Below are 24,323 nucleotides of genomic sequence, written 5' to 3' on the forward strand. Positions count from 1 at the left end.
AAGAAATAATCACAATGTCAAGATTATTAATCAGGTGGTGACAGCTTGTTGCATATTACACAACATATGTGAGAGCAGAGGGGAAGAGTTGGAGGCACATCGTCTGGAAAATGTGGCTGATGAAAGAGAGGTGGACATTGAAGAGGAAGGACCTATCCCTGACCACGCCACTGGACATGACACTCGCAGGTCATTGACACTGTATTTTGCTCAACTCTGAACTGGCTTAGGCCAGTTCAATGCCCTAAGCTACTCTGCCTTTTGTCAGTAGGTCTAAAATACAGAGCAAAATTAATGCAGACATTTGAATTTTGTGTTATTTTTTTATGAATTTTTTAAACACAAGGATTATAACATTCCTACATAGTTCAGGCTATGCAGTTCTGTGCAGTTGTTTTGTCTACTACTGTATTGGATAAAAGAAAACCACATCTTTCAAAACCTTGTTGTAACATACTTTATTGCTACATTGTAATGTAAAATGTAAACCAACGTAGGTATTTTAAGTTCTGTTACCAACACAGAGTTGCCTTACTTCAGCATTAACAGTAAACAGAAAATAGTCACATAGGCATAAGAGGTAGAAGTCAGGCGATACACTGAAATTGTTACGAGCAAAGAGCCAAAAATAAAAAAGTGCATTGTTTACAAAAGGACAAAAATTGTTTGGTCAATGTTTTCTAAAAGAAAAAAAGGCTAATTGGCTGATCACAATTTGTGCTCATCAGTCATCGGGTTGCCAAAAATAAAGTGCATTGTTTATAAAAGAACAAAAAAAGGCGAATTGGCTAATAGGTGTTAATGCTCATCAGTCATCAGGTAGCCAGAAGAAAATGCTTCTTCCACAAAACAACAATGGAACATGGAAACCTTGAACTAATGTTCTTTTGTTTCTGTGGCTGAAATGTATATTTAGTTGAACGTATTCAGCTCATGCAAGACAGATGAGAGTGGCTGTTCATCAGTACTGGGCGCAGAGGCGTCTTGACCATAGCCTGAAGCTGTAGTGTATGCATGTATGTAAACCTTTATTTATACAGGGAGGGCCATTGAGAGCAAGCTCTCTTTTTCAAGGATGCCCTGTTTGGCTGTTGTCTGGGGGTAAGACTGTGAAATGATGGTTCTTCTGGTAGGTAGCTGCGAGGGTTAGGGTAAGGTGGTGCATGCAAGGCTGGCGCACCGTGCGCAGCAATAGTGGTCATCACTTGGGTGATCATGCGCATCATGACCTGGTCACTCTCCACCTGCACTTGTCGCCTTCTTTCTTCCATTTCCATTTGGAGCTTATAGCGCTCTCGCTCTAATTCCATCTCTCTGCAATGACATTCGTCTTCCTTGAGACTGAACAGCTCATGGTCTCGCCGTTGTTGCTCGATCACTGATGATATTAGGGTGGTTAACTCCTTCACACTGCTCTTCTTGACAGTGCTAGCTTTAGGACTACCAGTGTTGGCTTTGGATTTAGCAGGTGGTTTGCTCCTCACGTCACCTGGAGGATCTAAAGTGTTTGAAGTGCTTGCTGCCCCTTCTCCATCTTCACCATCTTCAGGATCATTGTTGCTCAACTCACCAACACTGCTCTCCATTTCTGTGAAGTAGAAAGTAAAATGTTACTGTAATACAATACAGTAGGCCTACTTCTGCATTATCATTAACAAATACAACCTTATACGAGCAAGTGTGTGTGTGTGTGTATGTGTGTGTGTGTGTGTGTGTGAGAGAGAGTGTGAGTGAGTGAGTGAGTGAGTGAGAGGGAAAAAGAGAGGGGGGTTGAGAGAACTGTTATGTATTATTATTAGCCTACTGTTATTACTTATTTGCTATTCATTTATTACTTTTATCATCACCCTTGATTATCGCAAAATCTTTGACATAACCAATTGTACTTCATGCCAATAAAAGTAGTTTAATTACATTTAGAGAGAGAGAGAGAGAGAGAGAGAGAGAGAGAGAGAGAGAGAGAGAGAGAGAGAGAGAGAGAGAGAGAGAGAGAGAGAGAGAAAGCATACCTTCATCACTCTGCTGGTCCACACTTCCCCCTTCAATTACATTTTTAGGGTTGGCACAGACACTTCCACATAGAATACTGTCCAGTTCATCATAAAAGGGGCATGTGTCTTTTATGTCAGTGGATTATCCGCTTTTTCTCATTCTATTGCGTGTACTTTTGCCGTAGTTTTTTTACTTTGACGCGGCACTGCAGCGGGGTCCTAATGAAGCCCCTCGCTTTCATATGAACCGAAAATTTGAGGAAAACCTTCGCGTTTCTGTGTGTTGTAGAGAGTTGCTGTTTGATCTGTTCTTCATTCCATATCTGGAGAAGTGCAGTCGTTTTTTCCTCGGACCAAACTACTCCTCGTCCTAGTGTTGCTTGCGTTACCAGCGGCCATTGTTCTCTGTATTTGTTTTTTTGCGCGTCCCAGTGCAATAGCACGTGATCTGTCTACGGCAAGCCTAGAGGGCTAAAATACAATGGCAAAGGGCGAAGCGAACCTGGAGCGCTTTGTGTTCACATTGCACAGGTTAAGCGAACCGCAACGCGGACTTGAAGCGAACTGTACTCAGACCACCTCCCGAGGAGGTCTGAGCACGGTTCGTTTCAGAGTGTTCACATATGCGCAAAAAATGCTGACTAATCGCTCTGAGTTCGTTTGGAGGGCTGAAAGGGACCAAGTGTGAAAACACCCTAAGACATCGCACTTTCCAACCCGCTCTTTGTGGAAGTAGTATATATTATTGTTCATTCAGGATTTCTTCAGGATCACTATCCAAGCTGTCCGAGACAAGCAGTATTGATACTTCCATGTCGAGCCGTTCCTTGAGTCATTAGAGTATTCCGTATATGGGTTACGTACATACTGAAACTCGAGAACCCGAATGAACGGCTCACTCAACAATGTGGTACTACGTCCTCATTGAGCGAGCCGTTCATTCGGGTTCTTGAGTTTAAGTACGTACGTAACCTGCATACGGAATACTGGAACTCGACCCGACACGGCAGCGATACTGAATGCTGGAGTTGCTGCTCGTCGCCGACAGCCTGCAAATGACACTGTGCCTGCGGTACTTTACCACAAAACAACTACTGTTTTGTTGCAGGGACGATACCTTGATAGACACGGTTTCACTGAACAAACAAATAATATTCTTTGTGTTAGTATGACAACTGTATGTTCTTGTATTGAGCGGTTGTATAGTTTTATGTCATGTTTCCCGACTTTTGTTTTTCCCCTCGGGGCTTGCCGTACTTAGATACTCCTTTGTTGAATGATTCGTTCATGTGCCGGTATACTAAAACCTCCAACTCGACTCAACATGGCAGGAGTATCAAACGCTGGAGATGCTGTTTGTCTCGGACAACCTGCAGATACTGTGTCTGCGGTTTCCAGCTTGGTTGGTAGTTGTTTATCCTTTTGGTGTAACTAATCTTGTACTTGTACTGTACTCTTAAGCCATATTACAAACAAATTTAAATAAAAGTATGCTTTTGTACTCTGTTAATTATTTTCTTAAACAGTTACACACATCAAATTTGAAAACTACTATTACAGTGCTTCTCTCACCATATGAATAGACAAGTATAATCAATACAACTAAAAACTGTTAACATTTACCAACATGCATGACTTCATGAGTCACCATCTAAAATATAATAAAATAGAAACAATTAACATTAATTAAATAAAGGATATCTTGCCCTCTGCTGGCCTAAAACGAGTACAACACTCAGTGTGTACACACAGGACATTGCCCAGAGCTGTATGAAGACCAGATAGCTCCGTTATCTCGCACCTGCAACAGGAGAATGGAGGAAACACCAGACAAATGTTAAGTTCTGTCTCTCTACTTTAAGTATTTTTGATTATGCTCACACACCTTTGTTTTCCTCACGCTGACTTTACAGCCTCAAACAAAATCACGGAATGTGTTGTGAAGTTTAAAACTAAAAAAGGAGAATATCACTTTGTCCCTAAAGTCGCTTGACTTGTAACAAACCCATAAATGCCTTTAAGCATGCAAACAAAAATAGTCCAGTTTACCAATCATTTCATTCTCATGGTTTTGGATGTCATGTGTTTACAGTGACAGTTGCAACCTGTTATTGATGCCTCTTGTAAAATGCTTGCTATGGTGATGACTGCTTCCAATTCTTCCGATAGAGTGGCGAGGGCGTCCCATAGTTTGTCAATTTGTTTCTACCCTTCCCCTTCATCCAAAGACACCTCCACAGCTGCAAGTGTAACTTGATTTGGAGTGACACTTAGGGTGCATCCCAAGTCTCTTATTTGATATTTCCTCGCTCCTCGCTCCTCGCTTGAATCGAGGCGCTATGAGCGAGGATACACGAGAGCAGCCTTCCCGGAAGACTTTCAGCTGAACGCCATGACGTCAATTACTCCGCCCCTACATCTGGCAAATTTGAACGAGATGGCAGAGAAACAGTACCAGTGTAAGTACCTGTTATTTTATGCGTTTTGATATATAACGTTAATGCAAGAACATGGGGAACCTAAATTACGTTTATTTCATCCACAACCCGTTTTGTCATGCATAAACGGACGTCGCTTCACATGGCGCTTCAGAGGAAAGGACGTCTCATTTCTCTAAAAACACATTTTCTTGTTTCCTCTCTCCTCGCATGGTTTCCTCGCGTCTCTCCATGCATCCTCGGTGGGAGGGACTAAGACGCAAGGAAAAGATGCAAGTGAGGGAAACGTGGATGCAATTTAAGAGACTTGGGATGCACCCTTAGTGCTGAAGTGGTAGTGGGTAGGGGCTGGTTTGAGACTGGAGAGCTGTTTGAATTCTCTAAATCCTAAGGAAAGGTGCTTCAGTGCTTCCTTACTTAGCTCCTTTAGCATAGGATACACTGGACCATCCTTTACGAAAGGAAAGGAGATAATGCCGCCCCACAATTCCTTGCGACGCACCACTCGGCCGTTCACGAAAACAAACGATCATGACCGATAAGGGACGCAGATCAACACGCAAGTTACCGTTGCTTATTAAGCATTTTCCATCTTATGCCATAACTTGCTAATGTTTTGAACTTTCAACATGTTAAACCCATAGGCAAACTATAAACGTTAGGTTGCTGTTGTAAAATGATCAAAGTGAATTTAACGTTGTAGCGTAACCTATGCTCAGTTTGCCTTTAAGAATATCATTCATAAATTTTTGCACAGATGCTGAAACCCTTGCCTTACTGTAATAAAGGCCTGTATCAGCCATAACAAATTCAAAGCACAATAAAGTCAACATTTCAAGGTGTTTACTGAGTTGTGTGGTGGTTCTTAAGCTATTATATGCATAGGCTTATAATCAGATCATAATCAGCATATCGACCATTACACAGAAGTCTGTCTTTCAAGAAAAAGGGATATGAGACGTTTTTAGCCAGATTGTTTTTAATTCAACATGTTTGAAACTTAAGAATGATGATATGTACAGTAGTAGATTTGTAGGCCTAACATGTTATGCCTATCTTGCTTGCTTGCATTGCAATTTAACAATTATTTCCATACAATCATACTAATTGGGATTCATGTCGATAAATATGAGTGGACAGGAGGGTGAGCGTGAGCAGCCATTCTCAATGTGACAACCATTTCGTGTCACTTTTGTGACTGGTAGCCTATATTCCTTTTTTATTTCAATTCCAACCTTGGTGATGAAGCGATACTTTTCACCAGGTCGTCCACGTTTATACAGCCTGCATGCAACAACACAGTAAGAACGCACGGGGTGAAGTAAGATGCGCTTTTAGTAGTCCATCATCGGAACATTGTAGTTTCACACGGCAGACCCACGTCATTAACATCCGCTGTCGCATAATTACGTAGCCTAGTGTAAGTGCAGTCGGATTTTCTTAGCACCGCGGTTGTCTTTTCCTAAGCCCTTATGAATTCTCCTTCCCATCTTTCCTTGACCTCATGATGTTTTCCAATGAGGTCAAGGAAAAGTGGTTAGGAATAGGAGTTAGGACGTATTTTTTTGACTATTCGACCGCAGCCTTGGGGTGCATCCCAAGTCTCTTAAATTGCATCCATGTTTCCCTCACTTGCGTCTTTTCCTTGCGTCTTAGTCCCTCCCACCGAGGATGCCTGGAGAGACGCGAGGAAACCATGCGAGGAGAGAGGAAACAAGGAAATATGTTTTTAGACAAATGAGACGTCCTTTCCTCTGAAGCACCATGTGAAGCGACGTCCGTTTCTGCATGACAAAACGGGTTGTGGATGAAATAAACGTAATTTAGGTTCCCCATGTTCTTGCACTAACGTTATATATCAAAACGCATAAAATAATGGGCACTTACACTGGTACTGTTTCTCTGCCATCTCGTTCAAATTTGCCAGATATAGGGGCGGAGTAATTGACGTCATGGCGTTCAGCTGAAAGTCTTCCGGGAAGGCTGCTCTCGTATATCCTCGCTCATAGCTCCTCAGAGATCACTCCTCGCTCCTCGGAGCAGAAATAAGAGCTTTGGGACGACCTTCAAAATGACGGACCAGAACGACTTCCGGTTCAAGCGAGGATCGAGGAGCGAGGAAATATCAAATAAGAGACTTGGGATGCACCCCTAGTGTCTGTTCTCTAAAACAAAATGGCTCAGAGGTCACATGTTAATTAACACATCACACAAACAGATGAGCACCACCTAGTGGCTACAACCTTCACTGAATTTCAACAGAAAACTGAACTGAATGTATGAGAGTCAGTACAAACTGTACGTGCAAAATCTATATGATAGCATGCTTCTCACAGACAGAAAATGACAGACTGTACTCTGTACACTGTACATTGACTGTACTCACTGCCAAAAGAAATGTACCATTGAGCTAATTTTATATATAATTGTACTAGTATTTAATAGATTTGCATACATATGTGAAGTGTTTATTATTTGTGCAAACAATTTGTGAACAATAACCAATTAAAGTCTGTGACAGCAGATCCAGAAGCATGTAGGGGATCCAAATTGAAAATCAAAACATTTCCAGACTTCCTCTGAGCTCAGGAGCGTGTACGGCCCCCTTTAGCGTTCTCACAGGCAACACAGCATCTCCTCATAGATGGAACCAGGTTCCTGGTGGTGACCCTAGGACGTCCTGATCTTGGTCGGTCACTGGCACTCCCTGTACGTCTCAGTCGTTCATTCAGCCAGTGAATGGTGCATCTGTGGACCCCAAATCTAGTAAACCTGTAACTCCAGCCTCCATTTTATTTTAATTGATTATTTAATTTGCATATCCCACATGACCTCAGCTTTGGCAAGCACTGAAACTGCAGTGAGCATGATTACTGTTCACTAATGAAGTAAACAAAGTCCAATGTAATGAAGTTATGCTACATTCACCCAACTATATAGCCATTGAAAATCCAAATAAATGTAAAATCTGCAACTGTCTGGAATGATGTTTTGAGGTTAAATTATCATAAATTACAGTGACGTCTTGTGGGCAATTGTTTCAGCAGTGAGTATTAATATTCTTACTTTAATAAATTTTCCCCATGTGCGATAAATCAAGTTCTGCTGAAACTGAGATGAGTTTGGGAGCAGACTAGAGGCACTTGGAGACTTGCAGACCCCAAATTTCACCACTGTGGTAGTAGGATATTCATGAGAATGCAAAGGTATTGAAGAAAACTCCCATTTAAAAATCCCCATCCTTCCAGTTGAAGACACTGTTACACATCTTTACTGCCTCAAAACACACAGAAGCATGACTGATGCCCTTTGTGGGAATGTCATTTTGGCAAAATAACAATTTAAATGATTTGTGGCCAATACAGTTTAAGACTTTTGTTTACAACAGGTCATTCACAGCAACTTGAGGCTGTCTTAGTCATCTCCTGATCAGTCATACATGTACATAAAATGCAATTTACTGCAGAATAGAAATAGTGTGGGAAAGTGGGATTGATTTCTATATTGGTTTGCAAAATAAATGCAACACCTCTTTTATACTTGCCTCTTATTTCTCTCTGTCTTTTATTCACATACACATGCTTCTCCCACAACTGTCCCTCTATCAATTACTGTTGGGCATGAAGCCAAATTAAGATATCATTGGCTCTTGGGGAGAGAAGAGTGATAGCCTCAAGACAGACTTCAGTCAATGTGTCGGGTCACCTTTTTTTCCCCTTTCTCTGAGGTGTGATTATTACAATTTTTTAAACATGTTTTCCTTTGTGCTGCCATTTGCCCTGTAAAAAGAATCTGTCTTTTAAAGCTCTGCATTTCGATTTTAATGTTTCAATGTTTGTTCATTTAGTAGAGAGAATGTGTCTGTGAAATCTCATGTGAATTCAAAATAAACAAGGTTGTTGTGTTCTTTGTTGGCCCTATCTTTGGTCATTAAATTGACTTGTTTGACTCCATTGTCAAAAGCAAAGTGAAAGTGAAATTTGTCAAAGCTGACATGGATGTTAAAGAGAATATAGTCAGGGCTCCTATGGTTATGGAAAAGATGGATAATTAATGTTTGTTTTTTGGTTGAACTTGTTTGTGTAACATCAAGATTGACTGCTGATCTCTAGTTACCTCTGGATAACACAAATAACACATTTCCTGATAAATCTCCAAGTGAAAGCAAAAACAACACATTTGACATTAAAATCAGCTATTAACCAAAAAGTTTTTCAGACAGATGCTGAACAATATTGCCCATGGAATACGTAAAGGCAATCATGGAAAGGACATTGAAATGTATTTGTGAAAATACGTATGAACCCTGTGTATTGTGGATATTTATGTGCAGTCATTGCTCTTGTTTTAGTGGAGTTGTGTTCTAAGGTACAATTTGGTACATTTGGTACCCTGCACTGTATACAAAATGTAAACTGTTTTACACTATTGTGCAAATACAATTTAAGAAAAACTATTTGTTAACTATTTGTCAACTGCTACTGTTTAGGTCTGTCTAAAACCCATATCACAATGGGTTTATTTGTGTTTGAGTTGGGTTTATGTCTGCCATGACATATGTTTATGACCCTTTGGTTAATGTCAAGTTGTCGTGACAGAGACATCTAGAACAGTGTCAACCTTGCATTCAAAGTGACATTTTCAACGGAATGACACTTAATGACAACAGTCATAAACATTCAAGTTGAACAAGTTTAATTCATGTCAGTTGTCATTACATAGACAGTGACATGACGGTATCATGTCAACCTTATTCACCCCCCTTCAAATAAAGTGTTTGGCAACACTTTTTTCCCTTCATGGGTGATTGTAAAAATGCAAGGGACATTTCATGGATTATCCATCTCAGTCTTCTTCAGGAGTGCTTTGAAAGGGGCGGGCACAGGCACAAGCAGTCACCCATTCAGGACACCTGGGGAATAAGAGAGAGAAGAAGAGGACAGGAGAACAGGGGGGGAGCACAAAACAGATATAAGATAAAATTAGGAATCACATGAAAAAGAAGTGGTTAAAAAGTGGTTGAAAATAAACAAATACTCAAAATAATGTCTTCAGAGTGTTTATCATTGAGGTTTTTTTTATTTTTTAAATGGGAGGTATAACCCCCTCTTGGGTTCTGGGATGATAAATTTAGTTCCACTCAAAAAATCTTTTGCTGCTCTACCCAAAATCTTAATGATAAATGGATAGAAATATTGTAATCGGAGTTATCAGAGGAAGAGTTATCAGTGAGTAATGCAATATACTCCTCTTATCTTTACCTCTATCCTCTTCTGCTCTGTTCCATCTTAATGAATGAACTACCAAAAATGTTGACAGTTTATGAATACTAATGAATATGGATAAAGTACAACAAAAACATCACAGAAATGTAGGGTAGAAATGTATGCAGGCTGTAAATGATTAAATTCAGTTAGCAGCAGGTGAGTGAGTTATGCGATATTAAACTCTTCTTTATCTCATGGCCCAGTTAATTATCTTTCTGCTTGACAAATTCATAGAGCACACATCAGTGACTAATACTCTACATACACTCACTGATGTGTGTGTTTGTGTGTGTGTGTGTGTGTCAGATGAATGGAGATTGTGATGAATGAAGTGACTGTGCAATATGTTCTCATAAACCTGTGTATATTAGTTTTGTTAGGTCTGCTGCTCACACTTCTCTGTCATACAAGTGTATAGCATTACTAATAATTAGTAAACATTATTAATGATCATTTCATTGTCTGTTAACAGTAAAATAACTATTAACAAAAGTTTAATTAACTATCAATTTCCCATTTATTAATGATGGTTATTATAAAGTGTTACCATATATATATATATATGTATATAAACCATATTTTCTATTTTTTATATCAAAATGCCACTACTTTTCCTTGCTGGAAAAATGTTACCATCACATCATATAAGACCTGCAACTTCACAATTTTCAAAGCTCACCAACAGTTAGAAATTCCTGTGTCTCTTTGCCCAGACAAATCTTCCAGTCTCTTTTCATGGTATAATGAATAATAACTATGATAACTATCATAGTTACCCAAATGGTAATTCTCTGAATCTACACAAAGTAAAAAGAAAATATGAAACTGACCTGAAAAGGTTAGTCCTTGTCCGTGTTCATCATCAGCATCTTCGGTGTTGCCTGTTTCTCACTAGTTCTCACCGCTGCTTCAGCGAAACCAGCTGAATGGTCAGCAGATAGGGTCTGAAAAAGGGAGATAAAAGCTAAAGTTAATGTAAGATCAGCATGTGGATTGACCTTTAAGACATATTGAATTAATTTATAGTAATAATCATCCTAAAATGAACAAAAAAAATCCTGACCTTACTCTAATTAAGATAATCAGATAAACTTTCAATAGTTGGAGTATTGTCTTAATCGGGTTAAGGTTGAATTATTAGTGTGGATGTAAACGTACCCCCATGTCTCCATTTCAGTTTGTAGGACCACCACACAGTGAGTTAGCCCCAGTAATTCCATCTCAGTCTGTTATGTCTCATCTCAACCCTGTTCACTATTGAAGTTAACGGGACCATCTCTTCACAGCTCCAAAAAAAGCATAAAATGTCATGTAACATTATACAAGTGTTTTAGCCAAACAATTGTCCCATGTGTCCAAAAGTCCAATATTTTCCTCATTATCAACTATATTTTCCTCACTGACAACCTACAGTGCTCTGGTAGGGTTGCCACTGTGACCAGAGCATGATCAGTGACAAAAATATAGAAGATAATGAGTTAAATATTGGACCTTTGGACCCACAGTGCAATCGTTTGGCTATAAAACACTTTATTATGCTGCATGAATGGTTGAAATGGACATTTGATGTATTACTTTGGAGCTGTAAAAAGATAGTTTGGCTGAGATGGAACTACGGGGGCTAACTCACTGTGTGTTTGGTGGTCCTAGCATCTTCAGTGGAGTTTGACTCTGTCTTGAAATGCCAATGGGAGAGCAGTTTGTGTTCCAGACTACGGGCCGGAAAGTGAGTTTTGAAAGCCAGAAATCTCAGCACCTGGTGAAGTAATCATTTTGTGCTATGGGGCAGTAAAAACTTACTTATTGCCCATTAAATACATTTCAGTTGTTTCATGATAGTGTCATTTGTTTCAAGAGCAATGTAAGATAAGTTTGCATTCTCAAAATAACAAGCTAACTTCGATGCGTAGGTATACTTACACATAAGGCAAAGGTGAGATGCCCAAACACTATCACTGCATTCGAACCATCTGGGTCGATTTCACACTGATGCTAAAAAAAAGTGAATAGTGATAGAGAATGGAGAACAATTTTTTGTTTTTAATTCCAATTTTCTGTATTTCATGGTAAACTATCAGCAGTCTGCAATATCAAAGATGTTTGTTTATTACATTTTTGAGTGTATGCATGTGAGTGTGATGTGCTGATGAACAAACTAAGACAATATAGTATGTATAACTATAAAACAGATATGTTGTAGCTAAATGATTGTCCCATGTGTTCAAAAGTTCAAAAAGTTAGCGAGAATGAGTAATTTTACTCACTGGCAGAGGAACTTCATCGACTTCCATACTTTCATCCTCTTCGTTCTGGTACTATAAGACAAAACAGCAGACCAATGATAGTTTTGTTTTACATTATAGTCAAATACTCACCCAAGATTACAATTTTAGTGTCTCAGAGTTTACACCTACAGAAGGAGATTATTTCTGTTCAGCTATGCAGAATTAAGAATGTTTTGCACAGAATGGCAGCAGGGCCTGTTTGGACGGAGTCTGGATTTTTGAATTTCACTTTCTTATGGTTATGAATCCAAGAAGCCCAAAATAAAATAGAGATAGAGAAGATTCTGAAGAGAACACTGCTCTCTCACATCAAAACAGAAAATATTTACAGTATGGTATAAGACGAAAAATAGTTGAATAATTTTTCCTACAACTATGTTTTGCAATAGCAGATAGGAATACTGAATAGTTGGAGTACTGCCTTAATTGAGTGAAGATTTCATTTTCACTGTGCATATAAACCTACTCATTCTACCCTACTCAATCTACTCATCTCCATTTCAAATTTGTAGGACCACCAAAGACACAGTGAGTTCGCCTGTGTAGTTTCATCTAAGCCTTCCTTCAAACTATTGAAATTAACAGAGCCATCTTTTTACAGTTCGAAAAGAAAGGATGAAATGCCCATCACTTTTCTCTAAATAGCTCATGCAGCATAATTCAAGTGTTGTGTAGCTAAATGATTGTCCCATGTGTTCAAAAGTTCAAAAAGTTAGAGAGAATGAGTAATTTTACTCACTGGCAGAGGAACTTCATCGACTTCCATACTTTCATCCTCTTCGTTCTGGTACTATAAGACAAAACAGCAGACCAATGATAGTTTTGTTTTACATTATAGTCATATACTCACCCAAGATTACAATTTTAGTGTCTCAGAGTTTAAACCTACAGAAGAAGATTATTTCTGTTCAACTATGCAGAATTAAGAATGTTTTGCACAGAATGGCAGCAGGGCCTGTTTGGACGGGGTCTGGATTTTTGGATTTCACTTTCTTATGGTTATGAATCCAAGAAGCCCAAAATAAAAAAGAGATAGAGAAGACTCTGAAGAGAACATTGCTCTCTCATATCAAAACAGAAAATATTTACAGTATGGTATAATTCCTGCAACTATGTTTTGCAATAGCAGATAGGAATACTGAATAGTTGGAGTACTGCCTTAATTGAGTGAAGATTTCATTTTCACTATGCATGTAAACCTACTCATTCTACCCTACTCAATCTACTCATCTCCATTTCAAATTTGTAGGACCAAAGACAGTGAGTTCGCCTGTGTAGTTTCATCTAAGCCTTCCTTCAAACTATTGACGTTAACAGAGCCATCTTTTTACAGCTCAAAAAGAAAGGATGAAATGCCCATCACTTTTCTCTAAATAGCTCATGCAGCATAATTCAAGTGTTTTGTAGCTAAACGATTGTCCCATGTGTTCAAAAGTCTGATATTGACCTCATTATCGCCTATATTTTCCTGACTGACAACCTACAGTGCTCTGGCGGAAAGCTTGCCACTGTAGGGTGCACGTGACCAGAGCATTATCAGTGACAAAAATATAGAAGATAATACCCGCAGTGCAATTGTTTGGCTATAAAACACTTTATTATGCTGCATGAATGGTTGGAATGGACATTTTATGTAGGCTATTATTTTGGAGCTGTAAAAAGATAGTTTGGGAGTGGGCTGAGATGTAACTACGGGGGCTAACTCACTGTTTGTTTGGTGGTCCTAGCATCTTCAGTGGAGTTTGACTCTGTCTTGAAATGCCAATGGGAGAGCAGTTTGTGTTCCAAAACAGACTATGGGCCGGAAAGTGAGTTTTGAAAGCCAGAAGTAATCATTTTGTGCTATTGGGCAGTAAAAACCCTAATTACTGCCCATGAAAGAAATTTCAGTCATTCCATGGCAGTGTAATTTGTTTCAGGAGCACAGTAAGATCATTTTGGATACTGAAAATGACAAAATCACAAGCTAACTGGTCATTTTTTGATGCGTAGGCCTACTTACAGGGCATAAGGGAAACGTGAGATCCTCAAACACCACGGAGAACAGGAGTGCAATGCTTTGTTTTTAATTCCAATTTTCAGTATTTCATTCTAAGACAATATAATATGCATAACTATGAAACAGATATGTTGGAATGCATACATGAGGGGAAAAAAGTTAGCGAGGATGAGTAATTTTACTCACTGGCAGAGGCACTTCATCGACTTCCATACATTCATCCTCTTCGTTCTCGTACTATAAGACAAAACAGCAGAGCAATGATATTTTTGTTTTACATTATAGTCAAATACTCACCCAAGACGACAATTTTAGTGTCTCAGAGTTTAAGGAGATTATTTCTGTTCAACTATGCAGAATAGCCTAAAGATTGCACTGTGTGGCCAAAAGTCCAACATTTACCTCATTCTCTCTCATATTTTCCTCAGTGGCAATGCTCTGGTTGCACATGTAACCTACAGCACTCTGGTGGGAGACTGCTTGCTACTGAAGGGTGTCCACCACCAGAGCATTGCCATTGAGGAAAATATAGGTCATAATAAGGTAAACATTGGACTTTCAGACCTGCTGTGCAATTGTTTGGCTACAAAACACTTTATTATGCTGCATGAGCTGTTTGGAGAAATTAGGTGAATATCTTGTGCTTTTTTTGGACCTGTGAAAAGATGGCTGTTAAATTCAATAGCTTGTGATAAGGTTGAGATACAACCACAGAGGCTAACATGCTATGTGTTTGGCAGTCCTACAAACTTCAGTGGAGCTTCAACTGAATTTTCATTTTGGGCTGAACTATTCCTTTGAGTTAAGATATTTTAAGTCAAATTATTGTATTGTTGTTGCCAGAAATCTCAGCACCTGTGTAGGTCTACTTACAGGACAGAAGGGAAAAGTGAGATTTCCACACACCACTACTCCATTCAAACCAGCGTGGTCATCTTCACACTGAACCTAAAAGGGAATAGTGATAGAGGATGGTGAACAGGGGTACAATCTTATCAATTATCAGTAAACCCTAACCCAGGATGCAATATCAAACATGTTTGTTTAATACATATATGTGTGTGTGTGTGTGAGTTAATGAAGGTAGGATTAATGACGAACCTAAGACACTATAGTAAAAAAATAACTATAAAACAGAAATGTTGTGGTGCATACATGAGGGCAAAAAAGTGAGAGAGAGAGAATGGATAATTTACTCACTGGCAGAGGCAACTCATCTTCTCTCCTATGATCCTGTGTGAAAAAACAGCAGGTCAATGATATTTATGGGTATTATTATTGCTGGAAAGTATATTATCATGGGTTCACTATTATTATTCTTTTTTCTCCGCTATTTGGTCCAATAACTTGGCCATACATTGGTAGGTCAACTTACAGACACAAACACCACTACTGCATTCCAACCTGCTTGATCAGCTTCACACTGGACCTAAAAAGGGAATAGTGATAGAGAATGGTGAACAGGTGTACCGTTTTTCCAATTATCAGTATTTCATGGTAAACTATAACCAGGCTGCTATATCAAAGACGTTAATGTTTAGTGTGTGTGTGTGTGTGTGTGTGTGTGTGTGTGTGTGTGTGTGTGTGTGTGTGTGTGATTTTACTCACTGGCAGAGGCAATTCACATGCTTCCCTGTTCAGGTCCTGTGTGGAAAAAATAGCAGATCAATGGATTTTTGGATTTCACTTTCTTATGGTTATGAATCCAAAAAGCCCAAAATAAAGTAGTGATGCAAAAGTCTCTAACCAAGAGCAAAGGAATAATATATTCTGTCTAGCCATTACAATAATAGCTGAAGAACATAAAAGCTAAAAAAAACTAACATTGGTCTCTCATATCAAGTCAGAAAATATTCACAGGATGGTGTAAATTGAAAAATAGTTGACTAACTATGTTTTCAAAGCAAATAGGAAGCTTGTTTTGTTTGTTTAGTTTTCAGAGTCTCTATTTGATCTTTATGTGCATCTTTGTGTTGCTGACCACGTGTGGGAGCGGCTGAGAGAAAGTCATACGACAGCAAACAACGGCAGCAATCAAACTCTGAATTAGAGAATTATCCCTCTGAATTCAGTTCTATGTTGTTTTTGCCCATACCCAATCCAAAGACAAAGGAATATTAGGTGGTCTACTGTACGCGTCCGGAGGAACAGGTGGTCTGAAAGACCTCTGAGCCGGTTTAGCATACGCGATGCCAACCTTGGTAGCCGGTAGCTGTGGCGTAGTGGAAGAGCCTGTTGTTTAATCAAACAGGTCATAGAATAACCAGCTTAGTAGCTCTTAATATTTGGCAACAATATACATTTTTGAAGTACTTTTGTACAGCTTGTTTGTTTGCGGCCTACTGTGATGGTGCCATAACGGCATACACAAACTCATTTTATCTTGTTGGTAAGTGGTATGGGCAAAGATCTATTTAAACAATACATAAATACGTATACATAAATACATAAACAATCATCCAAATGCCTTCAACAATCTCACCATTTCAGATATCAGAAGAATTTTCCGGCGTCAAAATTTTCAGAAGCACGATACATTAGCCAAGCTGTTTAGCTTTGGAAGTTACATGGACGGAGGAAGTGACGTTAATACGTAAAAACGTATTAACGTGACTTCCTCTGCCCATGTAACTTCACGTACACAGCGGACATTGTCAACGTGGTACAACGTGGGGTGACGTGAGATAGTATTACAAATATTCTTGGTAAAATTACAATTCAATTTTGTGTAATTTTTTTTAAAACCTTTCCCTTAAATCTGATAAAAAAAAAAAAAAAAGAAACACGTTACTCTTTCAGATAAGGTCTGTTACGGAGCTCCTAAGGGGACATGGGCAAAAAAAAAAAAAAAAAAGTTTCTGGTGTGCACCAAAAACTATCCCGTGGACACGAGAAAGTTTCCCGTGCTCACGAGAAAGTATTGCGTGCACATGGTATAGTTTCTGGTGCGTACCAGATAGTTTTCGGTGCGCACCAAAAACTTAAAGATTTTTCTTTTTTGCCCATGTCCCCTTAGGGGCTCCGTAGTCTGTCCATACAGTTATCAGAATAAATAAATAACACCTCTAAAGAACTTAAAGGGAATCTACTACACATTATTTAATGATCGCATGTCAGCTTACCTGGGATGCTGAGCAGTATCTCTTTTCCTGGTTCTTTCCAAAGTGTTTGGAAAAGCTGCCTCAAGTGTTTGGTAATGAGAATGTCCAATAAACCATGTCTTGTCCTGTAACGTAACACTCCAAGTAATCTCTTGTAGAAGAAGTGGTTTTGAACAGTTTCCAAAGCGAGTAACTTGACTCACACATTTTTATGTAAGATCCATTCATTCTGTATGATATGAAGAAGCTCCAAGAGATCCAAAACTGAAGAAGCATTTGTCTTATGCTGAGATTGAGACAATCCCATTATATCAAGGCCCCTCCTTTTTGTAGCCACAGTTTTGGTCCCAACAATGGCATTTTGTCCTTCTGCTTTTCCTAAGTAAGACATGGGAGCAGAACCTCAAAATACAGGAACACCCTATGAGCAATATCCATATGTACAGCAGTCTGTTCCATCTGGTCCCATGACTGTCAGAAAAGGAAGACAACATTTAGTTTGTGAGTTTTTTTTTTTTTAGCAGTTGTTTAGTTGCTTTCAAATATGATCACATTAATCATTGAACTATTAGTCATAAATAACCCCATAAATCAAGTTAACACTGTCAAACTGAAGCACCGCCCCATCAAATTAGTGCTCACTGATGCTTCTTTCAAATGATGCCACTAGGGAACAGTTCACCTGTATCTAAGTTGAACCTTTGCTTCAATATAGTCCATTGAGCTGTTAACAAACTGTCTTAAGATACACCATTACATCCACATTACCTGTATAGAAGCTCCACTGAAGCAGAAAGGTGAGTTCATATATTTGAGTGATGCTGCAGGTGAGATAAGTGAAAATTGCATTAGTTCACATCTGTATTATCAAAACACATAAGGAAAAGCAAACAGATAAACAAAACAGACAATAGTCCAGTGCTACAAATTTAAAACAAAAAAGTGAATTCTAAACTCCTGTCTATCAATTAATCTGTTTTCAAACTATGTCCATCTGTGTCCTGTAGTTCTGATTACCTTGATGACTGGATAAGAAACAAATATTTCTTCTATAATATTAAAGATTGAAAAAGTTTACCTTATAGAGAAATCACAGAGTACCTAATCTAATAGACACTGCCAGACATTGTCTATGTGAGAGCCTCTCCTGGTGACTGAGAAAGGTACAATGATGGGATCAGCTTCCTTCCTCACAGTCTATGACTGCCATGTGACTAGTTTGAACTAGTTTGACCACATCATATGCAAAGAAAAAAATGTGTCACTCACTTCCTCTTCTGTTCTTGACTCATATTTATGGTGACATTTCACTATAAGATTGCTAAATACAAATAAAAAATGGTATAAAATTAGAATAGGCTGTCCATCCTGGTAAGACTCCTGTACTACTAAGGAGGTGGGCATACTGTGACCCCAACATCCTAGGCATCAGTGGTACTGCCAATAATGCTGATGATATGATAATACAGCAATAAATTAGTATAAACTCGACAGCTGTCCACACTCACAGAATCTCCAATAATATTGAAAATACTCTCGTCAGTGCTATATAATGACGATCTAATGCAGACTCACTGTGCTGTAAACACCCAACTGACTCATGATGTTGTGAACGCATTCTCTTCCATGACAAGTTAAAACTTGTTTAGTTTCAGTCATTGTGCCATTTTTTTGTATGTCACAATTTAACAAGGTAATGGGTCTCAGCAGTGAATTTCAAACCATGGTGGGTGGGAGAGACTATTGAGTACTGGGGTAAAAACCCTTCTAATTTAAAGACAATACAAAGGACTTCTGATGTTTTGTTACTGAGATTTATTAAGTGAAAAAAACACCTCAAACAATGTTAAATTTGACAATAGGACGGCTCTGACAATATGTTAGGGCAGCTGTTCCAATCTCAAGTAATGGCTGTCTGGGGGGACTGCAGCAGAGAGCTGATACACTAGTGCAAGTAGACTATGAGACTGAAACTGAAATTTGAATGCCATCCCAAGCATACCAAGTGGCACCACACCTCCATAATATTTGCCTGAAATCTTTTAAGACAGACCAGACCTGTTTCAGTTCAACTGATCATACCTTTCTTAAAGAAGGGAAGCATCCAGGTCTGCAGGTTGAAGCAGGTAGAAATGTGCTTTACTTCACACTGTGTGCTCCAGAGCTTCCCATTAAAGTTCAATGATCTGATGAGTGGGGATTTCATGGAAGGCTTTTGACCTCATGTGCTGTTTATGAAACCAACCTTGAAGTTGTTTAACTTCATCAGTTTAGCAACAATACCAAGTTTAACATCTAAAAATTATAACACTATGGCAAACAACAAAAGTCATCAAGCTATGTGTTCTATCATATACTTTTATAAAACATGTTTGATATATTTAGTGTAAATGTTACCACCTGTGTAGATGGTCGCTCTTAAACATTCTATTTTTTTTAGTCACTTCACTAGTCTCAGTAGAACAGCCCAGGCTTGTTTGTATGGGGTTGTGTCAGGTGCTGTCTGTCTAGTGTTAGTCAAAAGAAATGGCAGCACTCATAATGTTCTTTCGTCTTTTTAATACATGGGGCGCGTTTCAGTTATCAGCCATCATCAGCGTTATGTTACACATGGCAGAGGTGATAAATAAATACACAGATTGAATACTAGACTGTCTGTCTAGTGACCTGTACTGTGAAGTGAAGTGCGACTGGGAAGTGCAGAGCAAAGCAACAAAGCAAAGAGCGCGTATCGCCAAAAAACAAACAAGAATCTTGAATGTTAGCACTTTAACAGTGTTTCCCACGGAATGCAAGTGTACTTTTTGTGGTAAAGTTTAAGAGTTTCCTCCCTCTTACAGAGCCAGACACGCTGTTTAATTTCCTCATTCATTCAATCTGTATCAAAGCGCATTAATAAGCGGAGGTTTACTGTATGTCAGAATCAAAATCCTGGTTGGATATTAGTTTGTTACTCAAGGACTATCTAAAGTTACCGCTTTTATGCGCATCAGTCATTTCTTTGAACAGCGGTTTTTGCCTTAGCCTACACAGCATGAATTCACCCTCAGCTCAGAATAAAACCTCTGCGTGTCCTTTTTGCGTGGAAGTTTTAAAAAATGTTTTTATAACACTGTGACTCTGTGCACACAGACAGCTGTCAGTTTGTTAGAGCAGTTCCTGCACTGAAATGTTTATTGCACATAATGTGTAATCTTAGATTCAATTTACAAAATTGGTATGAAGCTTTAGACACATAGGATCAATGAATAATTATCTCTATCACTCATGATGTGATTGGTCGCACTGATGGAACATCATTCCTATAATATTGGAGATTATATGTTAATGTTTCTGAGTGAGCAGGATCGTGGTGCAGCTGCAGAATGTAGTTTGAAAGTGAGTTTTTTAAATATGGTGCATAGTCTTAACGTGTTTTAACAGCATTTCAGTGACAATGTTTAAATTTACTACATTTGCTGAAGTAGCTGAAATAAAGTCACTGAATGCTGTTGAGCCAAGATACAAATAGATAGATAGATCTACAAATTTAAATTCTTTTAAATTTAACCTTGACGCCTTTCGAAGTGCAAATCACCAAACACATTATTACTGGATCAGATTGTGATCTTACAATCATGTCTCTATGTCTTTGATCTATATATTTTTTAAATCTTTAACTATATTTTTCATCTTCAGTTGCTGACCCCTGTGTTTTGTCCCCGCCGGTTAAAGCTGAACAAATATATTTAAAATGTAATGTAGGCTATAGCCTAATACACAGTCAGATTCCACCACTTTATCATCCATTAATGAAATATAAGTCCGGTAAAAAATGAATTAATGGACAACACTGAATAAAACTTTATTGTGTTGACTTATTGGTACTTTCCCCACTCTGACCCAGGCTCTTTTTTTAAAGATAAATGTGCACCGTCCACATACACATGCATTAATATCTCTATGTCCACTGGATTAAAATGGAGGCTCTCCCTTTGATTTACCTGTTGCCATGGTGAATCGTAGTATCGGAGCTCCATTGATGATGGCTTTTTATTGTCGTCACGCACGCGCTTAACTCAGGGTGAACGTACTCAGAGTTGATTGAACTAACTCAGATCAGCCGTTCTGGAACCGAAAACTCCTATCTTGGTGTTAATCAACTCAGAGTTCAGGGTTAGACTCAAAGTTTGTTGAACCTGCTTTCTGGAATGGACCCTAATAAATACATAAATAGATACATAAATATGATATTTCATCAGTAACCACATCCAGTAAGCTGTATCAAGATATCAGTAACAATAATAAATAACTTATAATAACGATATATTTTAGTCCATTAAAGATCTTAAACAAAACTCCCCTCATCAGAAATTACTACAGCATATGCTGGAAGAGGAAGAAAAAGGAGAGGGGACAATAACGTGCATGAAAACAAAGTTCTCTCTTATGTAATATTAAAAAAGAGAAAAGAGAAATTAAATATGAAAAAAGAAAATATCTATTCATATTACAACAGTAACCAGACTGCATCAAGACAACAGCAACAACAGTAGCCTGAATCAAAACAATGTATCTTAGCCCACTGAATATCAAAACCAACACTCTCCTAATAAAGAATTACTACAGCAAAAGCTGGAAAAGTGAAGAGGGATCCGTAGGCTGCATGTAAATACTGTTCTTGATTAATAAATAATAAAGAAAAGGACACCTATAAAAAAGATACATGACCTTACATCCACCCATAAATTGTAACCACGCATCGTATTGTATCAATAATTATCATATATAGCCTCAAGCAGTATGGCTACATAAAAAAAAAAAAACAACAACCAGTAGGGCTTGGTTTAGGACTATAAAAAACAAGTACGGCTTAGCTCCTCGTGTTAAGCTACCCTGCATGTCCCCTCCCCATTCTTCCAGCCTGTGCTGGATTAGTCGCTAATTAGGGAGGTTATTTAAGAGAGTACAAGCCTTTGTACTGTTTGACTCTGATGAAGAAGCACTTGGCGTCGAAATAAAGTTTGTTGCCTTTAATCTGTGTGCTCCAGTATACTTTGGACCATATCTCTGAAGTCCCTCCTGATACAGTGCTACACTGTTCTGTGTACAGAAGAATAGAAATGAGGCCCCTTTTACAGAGAAATCTGTTTTTCTGCCCCTCTGGTTCTCTGGAAGGAAAGTGTTTACCAACTCTGATTGGGTAAAGAGAAAGCATGAATGAATGAATGAATGATAAGTAGTCTTCCTGATTGAAATTGCGTAATACTTCACTAAGACACATACAGAAAATAAAACTTGTCCACATGGTTGTCCTGCCTCCCTGATTTGCCAGATGTTGTGCAGTGGGGTGCAGGACAGGCATCGCACAGTACAGGACACAAAGTGATTTAATGCTTTTTCTGCTATTGAATGTTGCTGACAATTCTTGGTGGGCTTGGTTAGCTGGCAATTTTCTAGGACTGGACAAATTTATTCACAGTTTCAGAATATGTTCGTTGGGTTAGGTTTTGCATTCCAATTTGTTATACACATGGGATTGTTTTATTTTTTTTTCACAAAAAAGCCAATTCACTAAGACAAAAGATTAAAACATTGCCATTATTATTATGCCAAGGGGAATATCATAAGTTTTTACCATTATTGGCCGCTTATTGTGGAGGAATTGCTACTCCTAAAGATAATGTTTATCAGTATTCTATATGTTGATCTTTATGATCCAGCCACGAGGAAGGCAGCAACATGGTTGGTGAGTTGTTGGTGTATAATGTAAATAATACACTATTCAGCATTTCCAAATCATGGAAATGAGTCTCAGTCTTACTACTGGTGTGTCCCTACTGTATGCGAGTACTAGTATGTCCTAATAAACCTGGGTCGAGCAGTGAGGGACTTTATTTACACAGTGTCCCCACGTGACAAGAGTACTAGCCTGTTTTAATGAGTCTAGGTCCTAGGCTGAGACTGCATTTCTCAAATGGGCCCTGTGTTTGAAAAAGTTTGATACACTGGTAGAAATTGTAAATACAGATGATGCAAATGTGAGAATATGTAAATAGGAAATTGTAAATTATGTAAACAGTCGATCATTATGGTTAGTTTGGTTATCTGATTAAATATTTAATATGGTGGTCATGGTTATTCAGCACATGAGGCTGATGGGGTGGAGATGCTGCCGAATCACTTTAATGATCATGTTTCTTAATTATTTACACACCAGCTGCTTCAGCGCTAGAGGTCAAAAATAAGGCGGAACACCATTCAGTTTAAGAATTAATGTTTTTTCCTGTGGTCTAGGACAGACCAATTGAAATTTTTTTAAATCAGCAACTCTCTTCCAAAGCTGGAGACCAGAATACTGAGACTTGAGCCTGTAATGCTATAAAGTTGTAACACCTTAAAATCTAGGTCTGCTCCATAGCGAATGACATTGGGACTGTGGGAGCACCCAGGGGATGCTGTGGGGATAAAGATATGCTTTCGTGTTCAGAAATTATAGGATCATGTTTTTTTGGGTATGGACACTCAAATGATTGTTCATGGCTTAAGAATACGCAGCGCCGGATCAAGTTCTCTATGAATTACAGCCCATACCGCTGGCCATCATTGTACAGGACAGTCACCGAGCTGCTGATGCTCATCCACTGGCTGTGAGAGGTGGTCAGTTCAGAGTGGCATGATTCAACATCTGCTGAAATTTGAGCTGAAGTGATTTTTAATACAAAATAATGGAAACCCTGGCAGGAACTGTAGTCTAAGAGTAAATCTTAATCAGTGCAAGTGGATGTTCATCCATATTGATGAATGGATGTTGCATATGGTTGAGATTGCATAGGGTTGGCGACTATCACAAATCATGTGAATATTAATACTGCAAATGCAGAAATTTGTAAAAAATAAATAATACCCAATGTAAATCAATACCGAAAACAGTTATATTTCATACATGGGGTTCATGCTTATTCAGTACATGGGCTGAGGATGGGTAATGTGTAGGGGTACTGCGACCAAATCACATAAGGATCACCTTTCTTAATTATTAAAACTCCAGCTGCTCTATTGTGGTGGAGATTGCAGCAGGAGATTGCAGTAGAATATCATGTTTGCCTGATGAGTTGTGGTGCCGTATCTCATGAGGCGACATGCTCCTCACAAGCTACAAGACGGGAGTCAAGGTTGAAGAATGTTTAAAAATTCATAACAGTGGTTAATTTGAAGTAATAATCTGCAACTTTTTCATATAAATTAATGTCTGTTTTGCTG

The 24,323-nt window shown here is 38.6% G+C and overlaps 1 protein-coding gene across 7 annotated transcripts in view; it reads right to left on the minus strand.

Annotated features, from left to right (window-relative positions):
• LOC139660440 (death-associated inhibitor of apoptosis 2-like) overlaps nucleotides 1–18,277 on the minus strand; it is a 42,098-nt gene extending 23,821 nt beyond the window's left edge. The window contains exons 1-11 of one of the 7 annotated variants that reach the window (XM_071538587.1): nucleotides 18,160–18,277; nucleotides 17,850–17,902; nucleotides 17,103–17,459; nucleotides 15,589–15,624; nucleotides 15,356–15,409; nucleotides 15,181–15,213; nucleotides 14,854–14,928; nucleotides 14,167–14,217; nucleotides 12,721–12,771; nucleotides 11,961–12,011; nucleotides 11,617–11,688 (exon numbers count right to left, since the gene is read on the minus strand). In XM_071538587.1, coding sequence (XP_071394688.1) covers nucleotides 11,617–11,688; nucleotides 11,961–12,011; nucleotides 12,721–12,771; nucleotides 14,167–14,193 — 201 coding nt within the window. In that variant the 5' untranslated portion in view covers nucleotides 14,194–14,217; nucleotides 14,854–14,928; nucleotides 15,181–15,213; ... (3 more) ...; nucleotides 17,850–17,902; nucleotides 18,160–18,277. Of the gene's footprint in view, nucleotides 1–11,616; nucleotides 11,689–11,960; nucleotides 12,012–12,720; nucleotides 12,772–14,166; nucleotides 14,218–14,853; nucleotides 14,929–15,180; nucleotides 15,214–15,355; nucleotides 15,410–15,588; nucleotides 15,625–17,102; nucleotides 17,553–17,849; nucleotides 17,903–18,159 lie in introns of all 7 variants that reach the window. The other 6 variants (XM_071538583.1, XM_071538584.1, XM_071538588.1 and 3 more) reach the window with 6 other exon arrangements.
• Between the last annotated feature and the right edge of the window lie 6,046 nt (nucleotides 18,278–24,323).

The sequence above is a fragment of the Centroberyx affinis genome, unplaced genomic scaffold, assembly GCF_046629955.1.
Source record: "Centroberyx affinis isolate AG114_WGS23_722 - 3 ecotype Tasmania unplaced genomic scaffold, CSIRO-AGI_Caff_v1 ptg003305l_1, whole genome shotgun sequence".
NCBI lineage: Eukaryota > Metazoa > Chordata > Actinopteri > Beryciformes > Berycidae > Centroberyx > Centroberyx affinis.